We start from the raw sequence: 22401 nt of genomic DNA, 5'->3' as shown, positions 1-22401 counted from the left end.
TATTTATTTACTTCATAAGAAGATCTCTGCGTGACAGCTAGCCCCAGTCTTACTGTTTTATAGAATAATTATTTGCAATATGTCTGTTCAAATGCGTCAATGTTTAGTTTGCTCTATATGCTTTAACATCTACAAATATACATCCAGCATGTGCCGTTTACTTGCAAACACGACTGAAGGATGGAGGGTTATTGCAGGTTATTTGTTTGTCTCGCTGCTCCGTCGGCTCTGTGTCTGTAGATTCTGATGAACTCTGCTCTCGTCGGCTTTCTGTGCCTCTAATTGCTGCTGACAGGCCCTCATTTTCAGGAGCGGGATGTGCTCATAGATTCACAGGGGTAAGACTCGGAGGAACGCGCGCGGGTGGGGTTTCTGTCCCGTTAAAGAGACTGAAGCGAGAGGTTAGAGCTGACAGGATAGTGGCTTTGAATGGGTTTCTGTGGAGATGAAGGGAGCCAAAGCACAGGGACGGGATGTGAAAACACGCAGACTGAGTTACAGATATCCCACATTAGTACAGGTAAGGCCGGCTTTGGTTTGGAGGCAAATAAGACATTTAATTAGCTGAGGGTGTTTGTGGCACACAGAGATGCACATGTGTGTTATTTCATAATAGCTGAATAAGCTGAAAGCGTTTACTGGTGATGCTTCACCACAAAATTAAAGGGAAAAATTAAAATTAGATTTTGCATGAAGAAAGTGAAGCCTGTTTTTGTACGGTTATAAATCATGTAATAATTTTTGAATGGTAAAAATGTGTCTGTTAAAAATATATGAAATTACACACACACACACAATTACTCAATATTAGCTTGCATTTTGAACATTTTAAATTATAATATTAACTTTTTTTTAATTATATGTTACAAAGTAAAATATATATTATATAAGTAAATATACTATAGTATTTATTAATATTTTAATTATTTTTATGAATATTATTTTTATATTTTTAGTTTTCATTTTTAGTAATTTTCATTTTTTTTCAGTTGTCTTTCTTAAATTTTATTTAGCTTTATTTTATTTTTTATTTTGCTTTTGGTTTTTAGTTTTAGATTTTAGTATTTAAACTTGAGGCTATTTTATTTTTTGTTAGTTGCCAAGACAACATTTTTTAAATGTAATTTTTTAAGTTAAGATTTTCATTTAATATTTATGTTTTATTTCAGCTTTAATTCAATTAGTGAAAACTATTTTTTAATAGTTTTAGTTAACAATAGCAGCACTGATTTTTACCGTCTTTTTTTTCTGGCTCTTAATTAATTAGCATTAATTGATGAAAGCATTCCAGTCTGAGGTGCGTGTTCCGGTCCTTTAAGCTCCATCCAATGACATCATCCGTTTCATGACTGCACTCACAGTGCTCTGCTGGCTCCGCCCACTTTTAATTGTCTTCCAGTGGGCGGAGCCAGCAGAGCTCTGTGAGTGCAGTCATGCAGAGAATCATCTCAGATACTGCACAATAAGCCATGCTTTACATAAATATGTGCTTTACTTCTCCACTCTTTCAGAATAACTGCCAGTGAGGAGAGTGTTTTATGGTTTAAATGCAAATGTGGTTTAATTGCTTTGGCATGTCTATATTATATTGTAATGTCTCAGTTTGGCAATGAGACTGTCCTCTGAGGCGGAAGATTTGGCAGGCTTTTAATGATGGTTGCACTGAAATACCAGCTGTCCTATAGTATACGTACAATTCCTGTCCTTGTTTGACCTTTGCCTAATTTTGTCATTTAAATGCTAATTAAAACCAGTCCAGACCTAGTTTTCAATTTCATGCTAATATTAAATAATTTCAAGACTTCATGATTTACTGATTTCACCAGCCCAAGAATCACTGCTATACTGTTCATATTCAGGATCAGCGATTAGTCATTTTGTTTTGTGCATGCTTTTGTCATTTTTCTTTTTTAAATTCCATTTTATTTTTATTTTTTATACCAAAAAATGAACCAACCAAGCAGTGGGAAATGCAAACACGTTTTGCATGACCAGAAACCTCTTATTTATTTTTTTCCCTTTTTTTTTTTTGTGATCAACTTTTTATTGTCTTTCAAATATGAGTAAAATAACATCATTGGAACAAACAAACAAACAATCAAGGAAGAAGGAATAACAGACATATTGCCAATAATCTGACAGTCAGACAAGAAAGAAAATAAATAAATAAATAAGCCAAAAAAAAGTAGGATAAAATAAATCTAAATAAATAAATACAAGGGTTACGTTATATAATCATTCCTTTATATAAACTCCTATATAATATAAAGAGGTAGAAACCTCTTAAAAAATATTTAAATCTAGTTGATCTTTATAATGCTTTGGATAACTAATTTCTAAATGTTTTTAACTCGCCTCAAATTCACAATACTTTCTTTTTGCAAAGCACATGCATGCAAAATTAGAACAATATGTGTCCCTGCAGCACAAAAGCAGTCATAAGCAGCACAGGTATATTTGTAGCAATAGCCAACAATACATTGTATGGGTCAAAATGATACATTTTTCTTTTATGCCAAAAATCATTAGGATATTAAGTAAAGATCATGTTCCATGAAGATATTTAGTAAATTTCCTACCGTAAATATATCGAAACTTAATTTTTGATTAGTAATATGCATTGCTAAGAACTTCATTTGAACAACTTTAAAGGTGATTTTCTCAATATTTAGATTTTTCTGCACCCTCAGATTCCAGATTTTCAAATAGTTGCATCTCAGCCAAATATTGTCCGATCCTAACAAACCATACATCAATGGAAAGATTATTTATTCAGTTTCAATTACAAAAAATTGACCCTTATGACTGGTTTTTCTGGTCCAGGGCCATATATGACCTGTTGTTGTCAAAAGGTGGCGCTCTTACACGCAGACATGGGCTCTCATTAACTCAATGGGCTTTGAACAACATTCTCACTAAGTTAGTAAATTTGTGTTTATTTGTGTTTAATAGTTTTTAATTGTTTTGTTTATTTTTGAAGTGTTGCATTTGTATCAGTGCTGCGGCTCACTAATGAGTCTCTCAGATGAGGTTGCAGAGTGTTTATGACACACATTCATCATGTATTTCTCCCTCTTTGTAAGCAGTAACTGTAGCTCGGCGGTATTGTTTGTGGTGATAATGCGTAGATATAACTAACGCAAGCGTCACTCGTGTTGTTACTGCACTTGCTGAATAATTTACCTGCGCTGAGTCTCAGTCTCACACACCTCACCTGTACGGATACAAGTGTCCACCGTGGTCTGTTTTCGTCGCGTTTTGAACGGTTTAATAGAAGAAGTGCTCATATCTACAGCAGGGGTGTTTAATTAGAGCTCCAGTTTCTAAATGTGACCCTGGACCACAAAACCAGTCATTTCAACAAGAAATTGAGATTTATACATCATCTGAAAGCTGAATAAATGAGCTTTTGATGTATGGTTTGTTAGGATCTGACAATATTTGGCTGAGATACAACTATTTGAAAATCTGGAATCTGAGGGTGCAAAAAAATCTAAATATTGAGAAAATCACCTTTAAAGTTGTTCAGATGAAGGTCTTAGCAATGCATATTACTGATCAAAAATGAAGTTTTGGTATATTTACGGTAGGAAATTAACAAAACATCTTGATAAAACATGATCTTTACTTAATATCCTAATGATTTTTGGCATAAAACAAAATGTATAATTTTGACCCATACAATGTATTGTTGGCTATTGCTCTGTGCTGCTTATGACTGCTTTTGTGCTGCAGGGACACACATTTGATCTGAATAATCACAGCTTTGTTTCAGGAGCCCGTATGTTGTGTCACAATGACATTTCAGGCTCATTCAATGCAGTTTTTTTCCAAGATGGAAGCCTTAATACTTTGTAAAAGTCATAAATTATAAATTCTAGTCAAATCTGTCCCTCAAAGACTGTCGATTATAGAATTACAAATGATTAAAAAATACCTTGTGAGGAAAAAGTTATTGTTCAGTGATGAAAATCTAGATGGATTATGTAATTTTGACTGGACAAACAGAAATCACTGAGCTGATCTATTATTTTCTGTGATTGATGATGATTCATATGTGAGTAGCCACACTATACTAAGATTTTTTAGTGTTTTTGAAAGAAGTCTCTTCTGCTCACCAAGGCTACATTTAAATTTTTTATAAAAAATACAGTAAAATTGTGAAATATTATTAGAATTTCAAATAGCTATTTTCTATTGGAATATATTTTAAAATGTAATTTATTCCTGTGATCAAAGCTGTATTTTCAGCATCATTACTCCAGTCTTCAGTGTCACATGATCCTTCAGAAATCATTCTAATATGCAAAGAAACATTTCTGATTATTAGCAATGCTGAATATTTTTGTAAACTGTGATTCACAGATGAATAGAAAGTTCAAAAGTACAGCATGTATTTTAAATAGAAATCTTTTGCAACATTATAAATGTCTTTACTGTCACTTTTGATCAATTTAATGCATCCTTGCTAAATAAAAAGTATTTTTTTTAATTTATTTTTTTACCACTTCTGTACCACTTTTGAATAACATTTTTTAATATATTTTTTATATTACTATTATGCTATGACAATATAAGAGAACTTATTTGCAGTCTGATAGGAACCGATATTGTTTGGTGACCTTTGACCTAAAGCATTTCTGCACTCACACTTACAAGTCTTGCTTTTAGATGAATACTCAAGCACATTTCTTCCCAAGAGTGCTCTTGTTTTATCCGAGGAGGTTTGATACAGAAGGACAGCGAGGAGGACTGAGTGAACAATGCAGTTGTTGTCTTGGCATGTATTATTGATCTGTGTGTGGTTGCTAGGATTGTATCAGCGGCAGCGTGGCCTTCTCAGCCGTGACAGCTGCGGCCAAACGGTGTTGAGTTCTCCCTCTACCTGGATTGATTTGCCTTCGGGGATATTTAGTTAATTAAAAAGCTCCATATTATCAGGGGATCCACCTTCTCATGGGCCTCTCTCTCTCACACACACACACACACACACACACAGAGCAGCAGGAGGAGTTACGGTCAGGAGAGATGAAACTAACTTAGACAAAGTGAATGTAAAGAAGCGGAGCCATAAATCCAGAGAGGAATGATCCAGCTTCGGGCCTCAGGTTTGGTGTCCTGAGGAGGTCTGTGTGCTTCAGGATTGCTGGTATTTTGCGATATCCCAGGTCTCTGGAGGGCTGGATGCTGAGGAAGCGTGTGTGTTTGGCGGTGTGTGTCGGACGCTGGATTATCGTTTGCATGGATTGGGGATTGATGTGAGGATGTACAAGCGTCGGGATTACGTCGAACTCTACGAGAAGGATCAGGCAAAGTGGGCCTTACTACGAAATGTCAACACTGTGGTCAAACACACCACTCTGTTGCCGGTACGATGTGTGTGTGTGTGTGTGTGTGTGTGTACCTGTTTTTCTATTCAGGTGGGGACTTAAACCTGAATACACACAGACTCATGGGGACTCGTGTCCCCTAAATTGAGGACCCCATGGGTAAACAAGCTAATAAATCACACAAAATGAAGTTTTTTGAAAATCTAAAAATGCAGAAAGTTTCCTGTAAGGGGTAGGTTTAGGTGTAGGGTTGGTGTAGGGCAATAAAATATACAGTCTGTACAGTAGAAAAAGCATTACGCCTATGGAGAGTCCCCACAAGGATAGCAAACCAGACAAAATCCATGTTATTGTTTATTTAGTACTGACCTGAATAAGATATTTCACATAAAAGATGTTTACATATAGTTCACATGAATATATAAAAATGACCCCGTTCAAAAGTTTACATCCCCTTGATTCTTAATACTGTGTTGTTACCTGAATGATTCACAGCTGTGTTTTTTTGTTTAGTGATAGTTGAGTCCCTTGTTTGTTCTGAACAGTTAAACTGTCTGCTGTTCTTCAGAAAAATCCTTCAGCTCCAACAAATTCTTTGGTTTTCCAGCATTTTTGTGTATTTGAACCCTTTCCAACAATGACTGTATGATTTTGAGATTCATCTTTTCACACTGAGGACAACTGAGGGACTCATACGCAATTATATTACAGAAGGTTCAAATGCTCTCTGATGCTCCACAAGAAAAAAACATGCATTAAGAGCCGGGGGGTGAAAACTTTTGAACAGAATGGAGATGTGTACATTTTTCTTATTTTGCCTAAAAATCTTTTTTTTTTTTTTTCATTTAGTACTGCCCTTCAGAGGATACTTTTATGTTTCCCCAAAGACAAAATAAGTTAAATTTACCCTGACTTTCAAATTCAAAAAGTTTTCACCCCCCGGCTCTTAATGCATGGTTTTTCCTTCTGGAGGAAATTGTTATATGTGTTAAATTAACTTTATGTAATTAATATGTGTGTCTGTGTATATATATATTATTTGGTTATTTTTTAGTTGTTAATTAAAAATGAATAAGAATGATTATTTTGCTTAATAGAAATAATTAATAAAATAATGATTTTATCCAGGTTCACTAATTTGATAAGTTACTCAATTTTAAGTGAATATAAATATATATAAGTAATAGAAACTCTTTAGATAAAAGTGCCTACTAAATGTTGTTGAGGGGCTTGTGCTTGTACTTTACTTATGCTGCATTAACGCTATGACGTAATTACCGTAATTTCAAGATGACAACACATGACGTTCTACATGGAGCTGTTCACACCCTTCGACTCGGATCCATCTCTCTATCGATGCCTAAACATAGCTCCTAATGAATCTGAGGTGCAAGTACAAGTTGTAGCTCAGAAAATTCCCAGTTGTCTCAAGGGGCAGTATTCCTTGAGGATATTTTGGAGTTCCCAGTCTCTAAACACCTTACCTTATTTTTATTTAATGATGATTCATCATTTAATATTTGCACTAATTTGGCTTCTAAGAAAGTTATGTTTGCTGGTTTAACAGCTGCAAAAAAAACAAACAAAGAAACTATAATTCATTCTTGGTTTTCTCCTGGACCCCCTTCAATTAAAGAATGGTAGAATTATTTGAGAGATATTGTTCTTATATAGAGATCATTGGCTGTCATTCATAAAGCATGAAGTTCAACTCTGGATGTTTGAGATAAAGTCATTTGAAACCACTTGTTATTTTCAAGTTATTCTCAGTGTTAGCACATAATCCAAATGGGTCTTAACAAAGATACTAATGTCACTGTATTTATTTTATATATTTATCTATTTATTTATTTTTTGTTTCAAGGCTTTGGCAATTGTATATAGTCTTAAATATGATGTTTGTTTTATATACATGAGTACACATATATACACTGCTTGGCATATAGCAAAGCAAAGTGTACATTTTGTGTAAAAACTGAAAAAAAAAAGTGTAATGAGTTTGACGAGGATGTTAAACGCTTTTTACATGTTGGTATCTTATAATCACGATATAGCGTGAACGCACCTTAAGTGATCAGGGTCAAAGGTCACACTGATGACGTCAGCGTCTCACGGTGTTTAAAATAAAATGATGTCATTCACAAATAATCAGTGAATAATGACCAGTGTTGGGGGTAACACATTACAAGTAACGCGAGTTACGTAATCAGATTACTTTTTTCAAGTAGGCCTAACTAGTAAAGTAACGCATTGCTTTTTTTTAATTTAGAAGGAAATATCTGAGTTATTTATTTCTGAGTTACATTGTTTCTCACGTATTGACTGACAGCTCTGATGTTGCCATGTTGAGAGAAATCAGGAGTAAACATGTGAACATGATCTTACTGTACATCTAGACTAAATATGAACATGCATTTACTCAAAAACAGATTCAGTGTTCCTCAAAATCAATAAAAACAGTCAAACGCAAACTCAGAATATTATACAAACCTGCAATAATTAGATATGTTCAATAAGACAAATATCATTTATGTATTTAATCCCATTTTATTAACTAATATCTTTGCTACTGACCTTCGATGATCCAATTCAACCATACTAATAAGCAAAAATAAAATTTTAGTTATTGCTGAATAGTGTTGAACTTTCTTGTCCTGCGTCATATTCTTCATGTGATTAGTTTGCGCTGCGCCCCTCTACTGTACAGACGTGATTTACATTTCCTTCAGACTGAGGCCTATTCATATCACTTTTGTTGTGAAAAAGCTTTTACATAGAACTTTTGTATATTAAAAACAAATGAGCAAGCGCTGCACAGATTTAAAAAGTAATGCAAAAGTAACATAACGCATTCCTTTCCATAAAAAGTTACGTAATTAGTTACTTTTTTTAGGGAGTAGCGCGATATTGTAATGCATTACTTTTAAAAGTAACTCGATAATGAATGATGTATGACGGTTTCAGGGCGACTATGTCTGGCTGGACCTGAAGACGGGTCGGGAATTCGAGGTCCCGATCGGAGCCGTGGTGAAGCTCTGCGATTCTGGTCAGATCCAAGTCCTGGACGATGAAGGAAATGTGCGTTATCGATGCTAAAAGTTATTCCTCGTCTGTTGAGCTAAAGGCTGCTCTTCTTCTGGCTGATCAGTCAGGATTTCATATAATATTTATTATGAAGTCGGTGTGATGTGTGTTGCATTGAATCTGTGAATCTGCATTGTGTTCAGGAACACTGGATCTCTCCCCAAAATGCCAGCAACATCAAGCCGATGCACCCCACCTCCATCCACGGGGTGGAGGACATGATTCGCCTGGGCGACCTGAACGAGGCGGGAATCCTCCGGAACCTTCTCATCCGCTACAGAGAACATCTCATCTATGTGAGCTCTGCTATCTTACACTGCTGAAGACTCATGTTGTGTTATATTAGCATAACTTTAATGCATATTTCATTAGATGTGCAGGCGTGTAAATCATGGAAAGTCTCTTTTGAATAGGTTTCTGTTTTACATTAGTTAATATAATAATATGTAATACATAACATCAAGATAATATTGAGTAACTGATCAATTTAGTGGAACTGAATAAAATAATTATATCATATTTGAATAATATATAAAATGAATAATAATTTATATTATATATATGTATTATATTATATAATGTACTGGTTATATATATATATATATATATATGCAAATTAATAGCATTTTATATGTCTTATTATATGTCAATATGTATGTTGATATGTTACTCTCACACACACACACACACACACACAATTTGATAAAATAATAATAACAATGAATAATATGTTATGTTAATAAGATAACAATTAATAGTATTATATATGTGACCCTAGACGACAAAACCAGTCTTAAGTGTCAATTTTTCGAAATTGAGATTTATACATCTTCTGAAAGCTGAATAAATAATCTTTCCATTGATGTATGGTTTGTTAGGATCGGACAATATTTGTCTGAGATACAACTATTTGAAAATCTGGAATCTGAGGGTGCAAAAAAATCTAAATATTGAGAAAATCACCTTTAAAGTTGTCCAAATGAATTCTTAGCAATGCATATTACTAATCAAAAATGAAGTTTTGATACATTTATGATAAGAAATTTACTAAATATCTTCATGGAACATGATCTTTACTTAATATACTAATGATTTTTGGCATAAAAGAAAAATTGATAATTTTGACCCATACAGTGTATTGTTGGCTATTGCTACAAATATACCCCAGAGACTTAAGACTGGTTTTGTGCTCCAGGGTCACATATGTCTTATTATATGTCAAAATGTATGTTAATATATTAATATTATGTTATAATTGTTAATAAGTTAATATTAAAATACTTATAATATAGCAATTAATAATATATGTTAATAATGCATAATTTTATAAAATAATAATAACACATGCTTACTATATATATATATATATATATATATATATATAGTCATTTAAAGAATCATTGAATTAATTATTAATAAAATATAAATAATAAAAATGATCAAATAAAACATTATTATTATTATTTAATATTAATATTATTATTTTAATTATATTATTATCTACAAAAAATACAAAATAATTATTTTATTCAGGTCCATAAATAAATATATAGCCTACATTTATTGTATATAAATCTATTGTGTCAGAATGAATGATTCTGTAGTTCATTATGGTCCCCACCAAGACAAAAATGATGTATTGCTCTTCATCAAGAGCTTTATCTGTCCTGTTTTCATCTTTATCTGCTCTGGTTTGTTCTTTCTCTGTATGAAGACTAACTGCGGTGGTCGGGTAAGTTCTCCTCCGCATGTCTGCTCGCTCTGAACCACTGTGTTTTCATTACGGTGCTCTCTCATTTCAACATGGCCGTGAGGTCTGCGGTAACGGGACACTGATACGTCCCTCTGTAACAGCAAGACGCCTCTCGTGTCGTCCTCAGCCGCCGTGTCTCGTAACCCATGTGGATGTCTGTCTGTGTTGTAACCTGCAGTGTTGGGAAGCTTACTTTGGAGATGTAATAATAGGTTACAGATTACAAGTTACTTTTTAATTACTTTATTAAAGAAATGTAACTGATTACATTTGATTATTACTTTTCTAATATTTTCATCTGCTAATCACATTGAAACAAGTAAAGCAAGTAATTCAACACCGATTACTGTCAAAATCCTTTAACATTAACATTTACATTACATTTAGTCATTTAGCAGACGCGACTTACAAATGAGGACAATAGAAGCAATCAAAACCAACAAAAAAGTGCTATGACAAGTCTCAGTTAGCTTAATGCAGTACATGTAGCAAAGTTTTTTTATTATTATATAATAAATAAAAAGAAAACAGATAGAATAGTAAAAGAGCATTTTCATAAGTAACTGTAATTTAGTTACACATTTTTTCTCAGTTACTGATTACAGTTACATTTATTTTGTAATTAAATTACGTAATTTAGTTAGATGTAACTAGTTGCTTCCCAACACTGGTAACGTTAATGTGGATATCTGCATGTCCTATACATTGCATAAGAATCAACAGAATAAAAGTCCCTCTGGTCTGCTTCAGCTCTGTCTGTGTTCTTCACAGACGTACACCGGCTCCATATTAGTGGCTGTGAACCCGTACCAGCTGCTGCCCATCTACACAGCAGACCAGATCCGCCTCTACACCAACAAGAAGATCGGAGAAATGCCTCCACACATCTTCGCCATCGCAGACAACTGCTACTTCAACATGCAGCGCAACAACAAAGACCAGTGCTGCATCATCAGGTGTGCAAACCCATCAGAGCCTGTTAGTGTGGGTTAGTGTGAGCGCTGGATGGGATGACATATGTCCGTCCATCTATTATTCAGGATCTGGACTGGATATCTAAAGGTTACGGGTTCGAACTCCAGAAGACGTTTTTTTCTTTTTTTAGCTACCACCACAGTGCCCTTGAGTGTTAACTAAACGTAGAACTAAAACTATTAAAAATATATTTTTTAATTGAAATGAAGCTAAAATAATATAATATAAAATTAAATATAATTATTAGACGAAAATGTAAAAAAAAATATATATATATATATATTAGAAATGCCATAGCAAATTATGTAAAATAAGTATATATACTGTATATATATTTTTTTTAAAATAATAATAATAAATTATCATTATTATAAAATATAATCGTTTTTATATACAATATATAGATATATATGTTTTAATAAAATAATAATGATTAATTATTATTATTTTATTTTATAAATAAATATTTCTTTATGTATTTTATTCAGGTCCGTTATTCAGTACCATTTCAAATAAATAAATAAGTAAATTAATTAATATTTTATTCAGGTCCACAAATTTGATCAGTTATGCAGTGCCATTTCAAATAAATAAATATAGAAGTATTGTGTCAGAAAAAGAATGAATGGATGAGTGGATACATTTTTATCATGATAAATAATGGAATATTTCTGCTAATTATTAAGTATGTATTGTTATGTATCATTGCAAAACTAAAACTGTTAAAAATAGTTTTGTTAAATAAAGCTGAAATAAAATCAAACGTATTTACTTAATAAAATGAAAAGTAGAAATGTTGCCTCAGCAGATTAAAGCTGAAGTACAAAAATGGCTAAAACTGATAAAAAAAATAAAATAATAATAATTAAAGCTAAATAGAAATGTAAAAAATACTAAATAAATAAAAATGACACCGCTATGAAAAAATGACACACTTGAACTGAAATGAAAATATAAATTAAAAAGTAAATATAAAAATATAAGCTAATTAAAAAAAAAAAACAATAACTGCAATAGTATATAAATTATTCTGCAACAGCACTGGCAAGATCAAAAATATTCCTGTACTTTCAACTAATAGAAATAAGGACAAAGCCAGTGTTGGGTTTAAAATGTCAAAGGTGGGGTCAGGACTGGCCTTCAGGTCAGGGATAAAGTAGGGTTTATGGTTAAACTCATGAAAAGAGTTTGGGTTAGAGTTACAGGATCTTCCAGCAGGATTCTCTCTTACAGTGTTGAATTAAAAAAGTGTTTATTTCCCGTCAGCGGTGAGTCTGGAGCAGGAAAAACAGAAAGCACCAAGCTGATTCTGCAGTTCTTGGCTGCTATCAGCGGGCAGCACTCCTGGATCGAGCAGCAGGTGCTGGAGGCCAATCCCATCTTAGAAGGTAAGAGAACGGAGGAGGATTGAGCTCTGAAACACATCTCTGGAGCAAACAAGCGGATTACATTCAGTTTGTTTGATGACTTTACCCATCAGCCTTCGGGAACGCTAAAACCATCCGTAACGACAACTCCAGCCGCTTCGGGAAATACATCGACATCCACTTCAACAAGAGAGGAGCCATCGAGGGAGCCAAGATCGAGCAGTACCTTCTGGAGAAATCCAGAGTGTGTCGACAGGTAGCAGCGAATCATGTCATGCATTCAATTTGAGATGCTGGGGGTCAGTAAGATTTTCAAATGTTTTTGAATGAAGTCAAAGCTGCATTCATTTGATCAAAAATACAGTAAAAATTTGAAATATTATTACAATTTCAAATGACTGTTTTCTATGTGGATATATTTTAAACTGTAATTTATTTCTGTGATGCGCAGGTGAATTTTCAGCATCATTACTCCAGTCTTCAGTGTCACGTGATCTTCAGAAATCATTTTAATATGCTGATTTGCTGCTCGAGAAACATTTCTGATTATGATCAACAGTTGTGCAGCCAAATATTTTTGTGGAAACCGTCTTACATTTTATTTTTCAGTATTCACAGATGAATAGAAAGTTCAAAAGAACAGCATTTACATGAAATAGAAATATTTTATAAATTATAATTAAACTTTAGAAATATTTGTACTGTTATGTGATTAATTTAATGCATCCTTGATGAATAAAAGTATTTTTTTTTAAATATATACTGTTCGTATGAATACTATTACTAATACAATTATTATGATGCATTTAAGTTTTCTAAATCCTTATTTAACTTTTTCCGCAAAAAATGTCTAAATATTTGAAACTGAAATTTCTTTCTTATGCATAAAATGATACATTTCTCAGTTATTTATTATGTGATACTGTGTAAGAAAAATGAAATTTCTATATTATTGCAAGACATTGTGCAAATAACTTTAATGATCTTCACGATAAGTGTTTGTTTAGTGAGTTTTTTGTGGAAACTGTGATACATTTTTGTTCAGGATTCTTTGATGAATAGTTCAAAAGAACAGATTTTATTTGAAATAGTTGAAACAATTATTCTAAATGCTTTTACTGTCACTTTTGATCAATTTAATGTGCCCCTGATGAATAAAAGTATTAATTTCTTCTATTCTTTATCTTCAATGAAAACTGCAACATTGATTTATGTATGTACTGTATGTATCCATGCATGAATGTATTTAAGTATTTATTTACAGATTTTTAATTGGCATCTTTTCCTCTTCTCTTCCAGGCCCGTGATGAGAGAAACTACCACATTTTCTACTGTATGTTGAAGGGAATGACGCCCGACCAGAAGAAGAAGCTTGGCTTGGGTAAAGCCACAGACTACACCTACCTGTCTAGTGTGAGTAATAATGAGCTTTAGTGTTGTTCTTTAATGCTTTAATGGTCTTGCAATACAGTATACACGCTGACACTGTACAGAGACAAGCTTTAATAGCAGACACTGGCTGGAGCCTCCAAAATATACTAACATACAGAGCTGGGTAGATTACTTACCAGTTGTAATCTGTTACTGATTACAGATTACATGCTCGTTTTAGGTCATGTATTTGGACTACTTTATAAATTACTTTTTATCTAAGATGTTTTAAACTTACCGTTAACCCACCTAATCCCAAATTTTTCCCAGACATGAAAATATCCAAATAATGTCATTAGTAACCCTTTGAAATAATCAATAATTATTTTTTGAACTTTTTTTTTTTTTTGGAAAAGAGTGTGAAAAATTGTGTTTGCACAATTGCATATTTCTGCAGTCATAAAAATAGTTATATATATCATAGCCCAGCTATTTTAAACAGTTTTATCACATTCTAGGGTTATTATTATGCATAAAAATCCTTAAACAACATTTATAGGAACACTGAGATAAAAGACCAAAAAATGCAACCATCAACATATTTAAAAAATGTATATCATCAGATTTTTATATTAGTGCTACCAGTATTACAACATCAATATTGTAACTTATTTGTAACATTTTAAATTTAGTGCAATATTTTGTCATTGCAACATTTTAGTGCAATTTTACACTAACAACTGCAATTATATTTTATACCTAAATTCACTGTTATCCCAGCGGTCACTATTGTGACCATCAACATGTTTACTCATTCTGTGTCCACACTCAACAAAACTGAATATATGCAAATTCATATATTAATACTAGACACCTTAAAGATAATGTGTACCAAAAATCTTTATGTTAACATACTTTACTAGCCTTTCACTTTGGAGCTTTGATGCAGGCATCATCTTCTCAAGGTGCAAACAGGAATTAAACTGCTTTGATCTTGTAACAATTTGCACTAATCATGTGAAATTTAATTTTTATATCAACATCATAAAATGCATTAATCATTACACTAAACCAGGGTTTCTCAAACTGGGCTTAATGTAAGAACTGCAGTGTGTTTGTGAGTTAATAAAAGCATTATAAAATGTAATGGGCCTATAGGATTTTCTAATTTTGAGTGCTTGATTTTTGGAATCGTACATAATCCAGATTGCATGTAATCAGTTACTAAGCTAAATGTATGATCCTAATGTGTCTAAACTCAGGGAAACTGCACGGTTTGTGACGGTCGAGATGATCAGAAGGAGTATTCAAACATCCGTTCGGCCATGAAGGTCCTGATGTTCACAGACAAGGAGAACTGGGAGATTTCCAAGCTGCTGGCCGCTATTCTGCACATGGGCAACTTCAACTATGAGGGTCAGTTTACTGACAAATGTGTCTGATTAACTCATTTTGAACTGTATAAAATAGACTTTTGTCATGCACTTTGTCTTTAGTAGTCGTGCAACTGTGTATTTAGCAACTTCTGGTGTTGCAAACTTCCTCCTCAGCTCGCACTTATGATAATTTGGACGCCTGTGAAGTCGTGAGATGCTCTAATCTCACTACAGCTGCTGTTTTATTAGAGGTATGATGCAAAATCATGACGTTATATGCAACATGGCCGATGTTAATGGAGATTTAAATGCATTTCAGTGTAAAATTAACGTTAAATAAATATTTTAAATGAATAAATATTAGAATCTAGTCTGTTATGTATTGGACATTTGAGTGTTCTTGTTACATTGAAAAAAATGATTCATTGAATTTACAAACAAATTGTAAATTAATTGCAATCGATTTATTTTAGCTACATTTAAAATAAACAAATTTAGTTGACTAACTTTCAACATTTTTTTTATTTAAATGTAGCTAAAATAAATTATTTGCAACCACTTACCTTCAAAAAATTAGTATGAGTTTATTCAGTGTACGAGATTAGGAAAGTGTTTGAGCGCCCTCTTGTGTCTCACATGGAAACTGACAATCACTGTGATGGATTTAAGATCCCTAGTGGGCCAGAAAGTATGGATATTTAAAACATAAACATTTTATTAAACTTTTTCTAGAGAGAAAAAAATATATTTATGAATATTTAATTCAGAAAAAAAATTACTTTATGCACTTTTTACTCAAAAAGTGTATGGGTATTTAAATAGAGACATTTTATTTAACTTTCTCCACAAAAAATGTATGATTATTTGAATCTGAGAAATTTTATTTTTCCTTTTCCACAAAAAGTATGAATATTTGAAACACAAACTGTATGCAATTTTTTTTTTGCACAAAAAAGTATGATTATTTTAAATAGAGAAGTTGTATTTAATTTTTTTCCACAAAAAAAGTATTAATATTTGAGTCTGAGAAATTGTATTTAAGTTTCTCAACAAAAAAAACATGTGTGAATAGTTGAAACACAGAAATTGTATGTAGCTTTGTTCCACAAACAAGTATGAAGTATGCAACTTTTCTGCACAAAAATTGATTATTTTGAAATAGAGAGGTTGTATTTAACTTTTTCCACAAATGTATGTATGAGTACTTGAAACAAAAAAAATAAAATATTTTCCACGAAAAAATGGAAAAAATATAAATTTTAAAAGAGAAATTTTTATTGAACTTTCTCAGTGCTTGAACATTTGTAACATAGAAATTGTATGAATGCATCTCTTTTCCAAAAACAATTATGAATAGTTTGAACTTTTTCCCCACAAAAATGTATGAATATTTCAAACAGAGAAATTTTATTGACCTTTTTCCACCAAAAAATGAGTCTTTCTACTTCTGTCTTATGCATAAGATGATGCATTTCTCAATTATTTATTATATAGTACTGTATAAGGCAAACTATTTTTTTGAGAGCTGCAATTTCCGTATTATTGCAAGACTGTTTAGTAATGTTGGATGTTTTTATAGGTGGACTTGAAGGACCTGATGAACTGCTTGACCAGCCGCACTATAATAACCCGCGGAGAGACGGTGTCCACTCCTCTGAGCATCGAGCAGGCGCTGGACGTCCGAGACGCCTTTGTGAAGGTGAAACCGTCTCCCGCTCTCATCTGCACACCTGGGCCCGTATTCACAAAACATTTCATCTTACCACTAAACAGTCCTCTTCACTACTCCTAACGCTTCACAGATTTAGGAGCGAGTTTTAGTGCTAAAACGCTTTGTGAAATACTCTTAGAGCAAAAATTTAGGACTGACACACTCATTATTTTTAAGATTTTCTCCTAAATCGGCGAGTTATGAGCTACTTTTAGCCTGAAGATGGTTTGTGAATACGGGCCCTGATCCAGAGCATTCATTCTCTCTGGTAACCTCGTCTAACTAGCTGTGCGTCTCACAGGGCATATATGGACGCTTGTTTGTGTGGATTGTTGAGAAAATCAATGCAGCCATTTATAAGCCTCCGTCCCTGGAGCTCAAAGCGGTGCGGAGATCCATCGGCCTGCTCGACATATTCGGCTTTGAGAACTTCACGGTTAACAGGTAGAAAACACACACACAATTACATACAGCACAAATCCTGCAGACAAAGTATTGTTATTAGTTGCATATTGAGGGCTTGTGCACTTAATAGCCTGCTTATATATTAATACTAATTATACTGTACCCATGTTGTGCATTTGATGCTTATTGACAGACCCTGTTTACTTTATACACTTTACTAGTCCAATAGTGCACGATTCATCAGTTAATCAAAATAGAATTTTTTTTTTTTTTTTTTTTTAAATCGAAATGTAATAATTTCAGAGGCCTCACTTCACAAACAACTTTCTTTTCTGAAAATGTTGGGTTGACTTGATTTATTGACTGTGAAATGTATGTATTTAATAATAATAATTTAATTATATTTAATATTTATATATAAAAAAATATTCATTATTATTAAATATATTCTTTTAGCAGTATACTATATTTATATACTATACTAACACTGTATTACATTTAACACAATACACTGTATTATATTTAGTAATATTTATATATATATATATATATATATATATATATATATATATATATATACATACTGTATATGGATTTAACTTAGCAATAATGTGTTTAGTAATATTTAATTAAAAAAAAATAATAATATATATATATATATATATATATAATTGAGGAATATATTAATTACTATTAAATATATTAATTTAATTGAACAATAATATATTTTGTAATATTTAATGTGTGTGTGTGTGTGAATTGCGTGTGACATTAATGTGTAATAATAAAAATAAAAATAGTATGTAAATAATTAATATAAAAAATTAAAAGTATTAACTTTTATTACAAATTAATAAAAAATAATAAATAAATATATATATTAATTAATATATTAATTATTATTTAATAAATGAATTTAATTACTGTTAAATCTATTAATTTAAATGAATAATAATGAATATATTTTGCAATGTGACACTCATCTGCGTGGTATTGTACATTGCTGTGATTGGGTGCTTCTCATGCAGTTGTTTCTCTTCTTCAGCTTTGAGCAGCTGTGCATTAACTTTGCCAATGAAAACCTGCAGCAGTTCTTCGTCCGTCATGTTTTCAAGCTGGAGCAGGAAGAGTATAACCTGGAGAACATAAACTGGCAGCACATCGAGTTCACAGACAACCAGGACGCTTTAGATATGATCGCCATAAAGCCTATGAATATCATCTCTCTCATCGACGAGGAGAGCAAGTTCCCCAAGGTGAGAGAGAGCGGATATGTCCTGGACGTTCACACACTGCGTCCCGTGTTCCTGCTGACGGTGTGTTTGTCATGTTTCAGGGCACAGACACCACGATGCTGAACAAACTCAACTCTCAACACAAACTCAACACCAACTACATTCCACCTAAAAACACCTACGAAACACAGTTCGGCATCCAGCACTTCGCTGGTGTCGTCTATTATGAGACCAGAGGTTCGTATCCTTCGTATAATACACCATATTCAAACGCATTCAGTCTACACACACATTAAAAATAATATTTAGGCCTAAATTTAAGATTTATGTTTTGCATAATTGCATAAAACATTCCGTGTCAATTGCACAGATTTTACATCAGCAAACTGCTAAACTTAATATGATGCATATTTGTCAGTCATACACAAATGAAACATGCAAGATTTTTGTAATAGTACTAATGCATTAAATGTGTTTTAAATACACAATAACCAGCTTTATCATCACTTAATCCAATTAGTTTCAGTCTCATATATTTTAACTCATTGAATATTGCTTTTTGTACATATTTCAACCATGCTCATATTTTTAACCGAATAAATGTAATTATTTTGAATGAATGCATTTTAAAAATATTAATAAACGATGCCTTGACTTTCTGAGTTACTGAAAAATATACATACATGTTTGTTTAGATTATGTTAAAACTGTGTAATCCAAATGAATGGAAATTTGTATCTACAATTCAAATAAATATGTTTTAAATTTAAGCCTTAATATAATATAATGTAATGTAATGTAATTATAATATATTTTAATGATCTGACTTATGATTTTCATCTTTCTGAAAACAATGTAATTCAAATCTTAAATGTATGCCTAAATAATTTTTAATATAATATAATGTAATGTAATATAATATAATATTATTTTAATGATAGGACGCATAGTTTTCATCTTGTGGAAAATAAAGATGAAATATAATATATAACTATTATTTAAATGATTGGAACGCATGGTTTTCATCTTGCAGAAAAAGAAAAATTGCATATGACAAACGCATTAATCAGGGTTCCCACGGGTCCTTGAAATCCTTGAAAGTTTGTGATTAAAAATTTTCAAGGCCCTGGAAAGTTTTTGAAAATAAACAAACATGGATACAGGTCCTTGAAAATTCCATATTATTCCCTCCGGTCCGCTAATGTGTTATTTTGCCAACACTTTGTGCTTACTAGCTTGCTTGATTTACGTTGCACATTTATGCGTTACGTTACCACGTGAGGTACTTTGTGTTGTTCGTTGCCATGACGTTCACACGCACACGAAACTACTAAGATGGTACCTCAACGTTTCACAGACACACCGTGAAACATTGCAAAAATAGGCTGAAACGTGATGACTGGAAAATGCAAGTTTCAAGATATGTGGCTCACCAAAGAAGATTACAAAGAACGGCTTGCCAGAGATCCAAAGGATGTAATGTTGAATTGCTTTGCTTGTTAAGATCATGTAAAGCCATGAGGCAAGAAAAACTTAAAAGCATATTCATATATCTTAAAACTTCTGGTTACATGAGCCTAAGCTCTTTTCAATAAAATCCATGCAAAAGTTAATATCAGATCATTTTAGAATACAGTATAGTACATACCAAATATTATTCAATTTTATGCAAAACAGAAATACGACAAATATCAGATTTCTGTCATATGGCCAAAAATAAATGCAAAAAAAAAAAAAGCTTTTTTGCATAGTTGTGTTTGACACATGAAAACTGTAACAATGTATCTTACAAGCTGACGCGATGTAACCTTTGCTCTCACTTGAACTGTGTCCCCACATTAAGTCCTTGAATTTGAAGGTATTGGACCTGGAAAGTCCTTGAATTTGAAGTTAACCAAGTTGTGGGAACCCTGATTAATGTAAAAACGTGAAAAATCCCACAAATTTATATCTAGAGAGTAGAATATCATAGAAACTTGGTTTGAGCCATTAAAAAAACACCTAGAAATACTCTAGAAAGCACCCAGAGCATCTCAGCATTGATATATTTGTTAGTTAATGTGTTTGCATAAGTGTTAGAATTAAATAATCTTTCCATTGATGTGTGGTTTGTTAGGATCGGACAATATTTGTCTGAGATACAACTATTTGAAAATCTGGAATCTGAGGGTGCAAAAAAATCTAAATATTGAGAAAATCACCTTTAAAGTTGTTCAAATGAAGTTCTTAGCAATGCATATTACTAATCAAAAATGAAGTTTTGATATATTTACGGTAGGAAATTTACTAAATATCTTCATGGAACATGATCTTTACTTAATATCCTAATGATTTTTGGCATTAAAGAAAAATGGATAATTTTGACCCATACAATGTATTGTTGGCTATTGCTACAAATATAGCTGTGCTGCTTATGACTGCTTTTGTGCTGCAGGGTCACATCTGTGAATGGTTTATTGTGTCTGTGCAGGTTTTCTGGAGAAGAATCGAGACACGCTGCACGGTGACATCATTCAGCTCGTGCACTCCTCCAAGAACAAGTTCATTAAGCAGATCTTTCAGGCCGACGTTGCAATGGTAACGTCTCCGCTTCATTTTGCTCTTTACTATATCATTGCACTTCAGAAAATATTGCAGGACTATCTTAAAAACATAGTACTTTTTGAAAGTGGATATTAAAATGTATTTGTAATAGTAAGCATACTATACATGCTTCCCTCTTTCTTTCTGTGTTTTTGAACTGTGCTGGCAGTTTTTGTGTGGTTATGTGTCTGCTGACAGTCTTGGCAAACCATATTCACTCCATAAGGTAAAACCGTGGTAATAGACTAGTAGTTAACAGTAACTAACGCTTAGTTAACAGTAGGTACGTTGCACAAGCTTCCAGTGTTTTTGCTAATATGAAATGTGAGCGAGTATAACTAGTGCTTATGTCTGTTATGATGCATCACTATTATTATTTTAAATTGGTTATTAATAAATGAAGGTGAAATAGAAAATGCTAACCTTATACTAGAGTGCTATTTCTATTCTAACCGAACCTGGGAGATGATATAACGAGCAAATTACTGTCGATTTTTTGGAAAAAAAGCATCACCAAGGCTGCATTTATTTAAACAAAAATACAGTAAAATGTGAAATATCATTACAAATTAAAATAGCGGTTTTCTATGTGAATATCTGTTAAACTGTAATTTATTCCTGTGATCAAATCAACATTTTCAGCATCATTACTCCAGTCTTCAGTGTCACATGATTCTTCAGAAATCATTGTAATATGCTGATTTGCTGCTCGAGAAACATTTCCTCACTTTTCATGGCTCAATCCAGTCTCTTTCCAACTTTTTTGTTCTCCTAAGTAGACAGAAATAGCATGACCTGCATCTGTCTAGAAAATATATCTGTCAAACACAGTTCCTGATGTGAAACCGTTTCCCGTTTTGAAGCATGACAGAAACAGGATGTGAGAGGAAAACAAGCCAATGTCTCAAATCAAAAAGATTCACCCTAAAAACAGTCCTAACCTCTGCTCACCACTATTCCTGGTCGTCTTTTTAAAGTGCATGTTCCTCTGTGTGTGTGTGTGTTTCCTGACATGCAGGGGGCGGAGACCAGAAAGCGTTCGCCAACCCTGAGCAGTCAGTTCAAGCGCTCTCTGGAGCTGTTGATGCGAACGCTGAGCGTCTGTCAGCCCTTCTTCGTCCGCTGCATCAAACCCAATGAATACAAGAAACCCATGGTGAGTTAAAGCAGCAATACTGCAATGCTAAACCAGAACACAGCTATAGTTAATG

The 22401-nt window shown here is 32.8% G+C and overlaps 1 protein-coding gene across 1 annotated transcript in view; it reads left to right on the top strand.

Moving 5' to 3' along the window:
* Positions 1–5264: 5264 nt before the first annotated feature.
* The window catches only part of myo7aa (myosin VIIAa), a 48401-nt gene continuing 31264 nt past the window's right edge, over positions 5265–22401 (top strand). Inside the window, exons 1-15 of the mRNA XM_058752026.1 lie at positions 5265–5369; positions 8295–8408; positions 8558–8710; positions 10939–11123; positions 12409–12530; positions 12623–12765; positions 13809–13922; positions 15143–15296; positions 15431–15507; positions 16836–16955; positions 17269–17411; positions 18418–18628; positions 18709–18844; positions 21078–21184; positions 22209–22346. Coding sequence (XP_058608009.1) covers positions 5265–5369; positions 8295–8408; positions 8558–8710; positions 10939–11123; positions 12409–12530; positions 12623–12765; positions 13809–13922; positions 15143–15296; positions 15431–15507; positions 16836–16955; positions 17269–17411; positions 18418–18628; positions 18709–18844; positions 21078–21184; positions 22209–22346 — 2022 coding nt within the window. The remainder of the gene's footprint in view (positions 5370–8294; positions 8409–8557; positions 8711–10938; positions 11124–12408; positions 12531–12622; positions 12766–13808; positions 13923–15142; positions 15297–15430; positions 15508–16835; positions 16956–17268; positions 17412–18417; positions 18629–18708; positions 18845–21077; positions 21185–22208; positions 22347–22401) is intronic.

Source organism: Onychostoma macrolepis, chromosome 18 (assembly GCF_012432095.1).
Source record: "Onychostoma macrolepis isolate SWU-2019 chromosome 18, ASM1243209v1, whole genome shotgun sequence".
NCBI classification, from domain to species: Eukaryota; Metazoa; Chordata; class Actinopteri; order Cypriniformes; family Cyprinidae; genus Onychostoma; species Onychostoma macrolepis.
The sequence above is the reverse complement of the archived record's forward strand: the minus strand, read 5'-3'. Positions and strand labels throughout refer to the sequence as shown.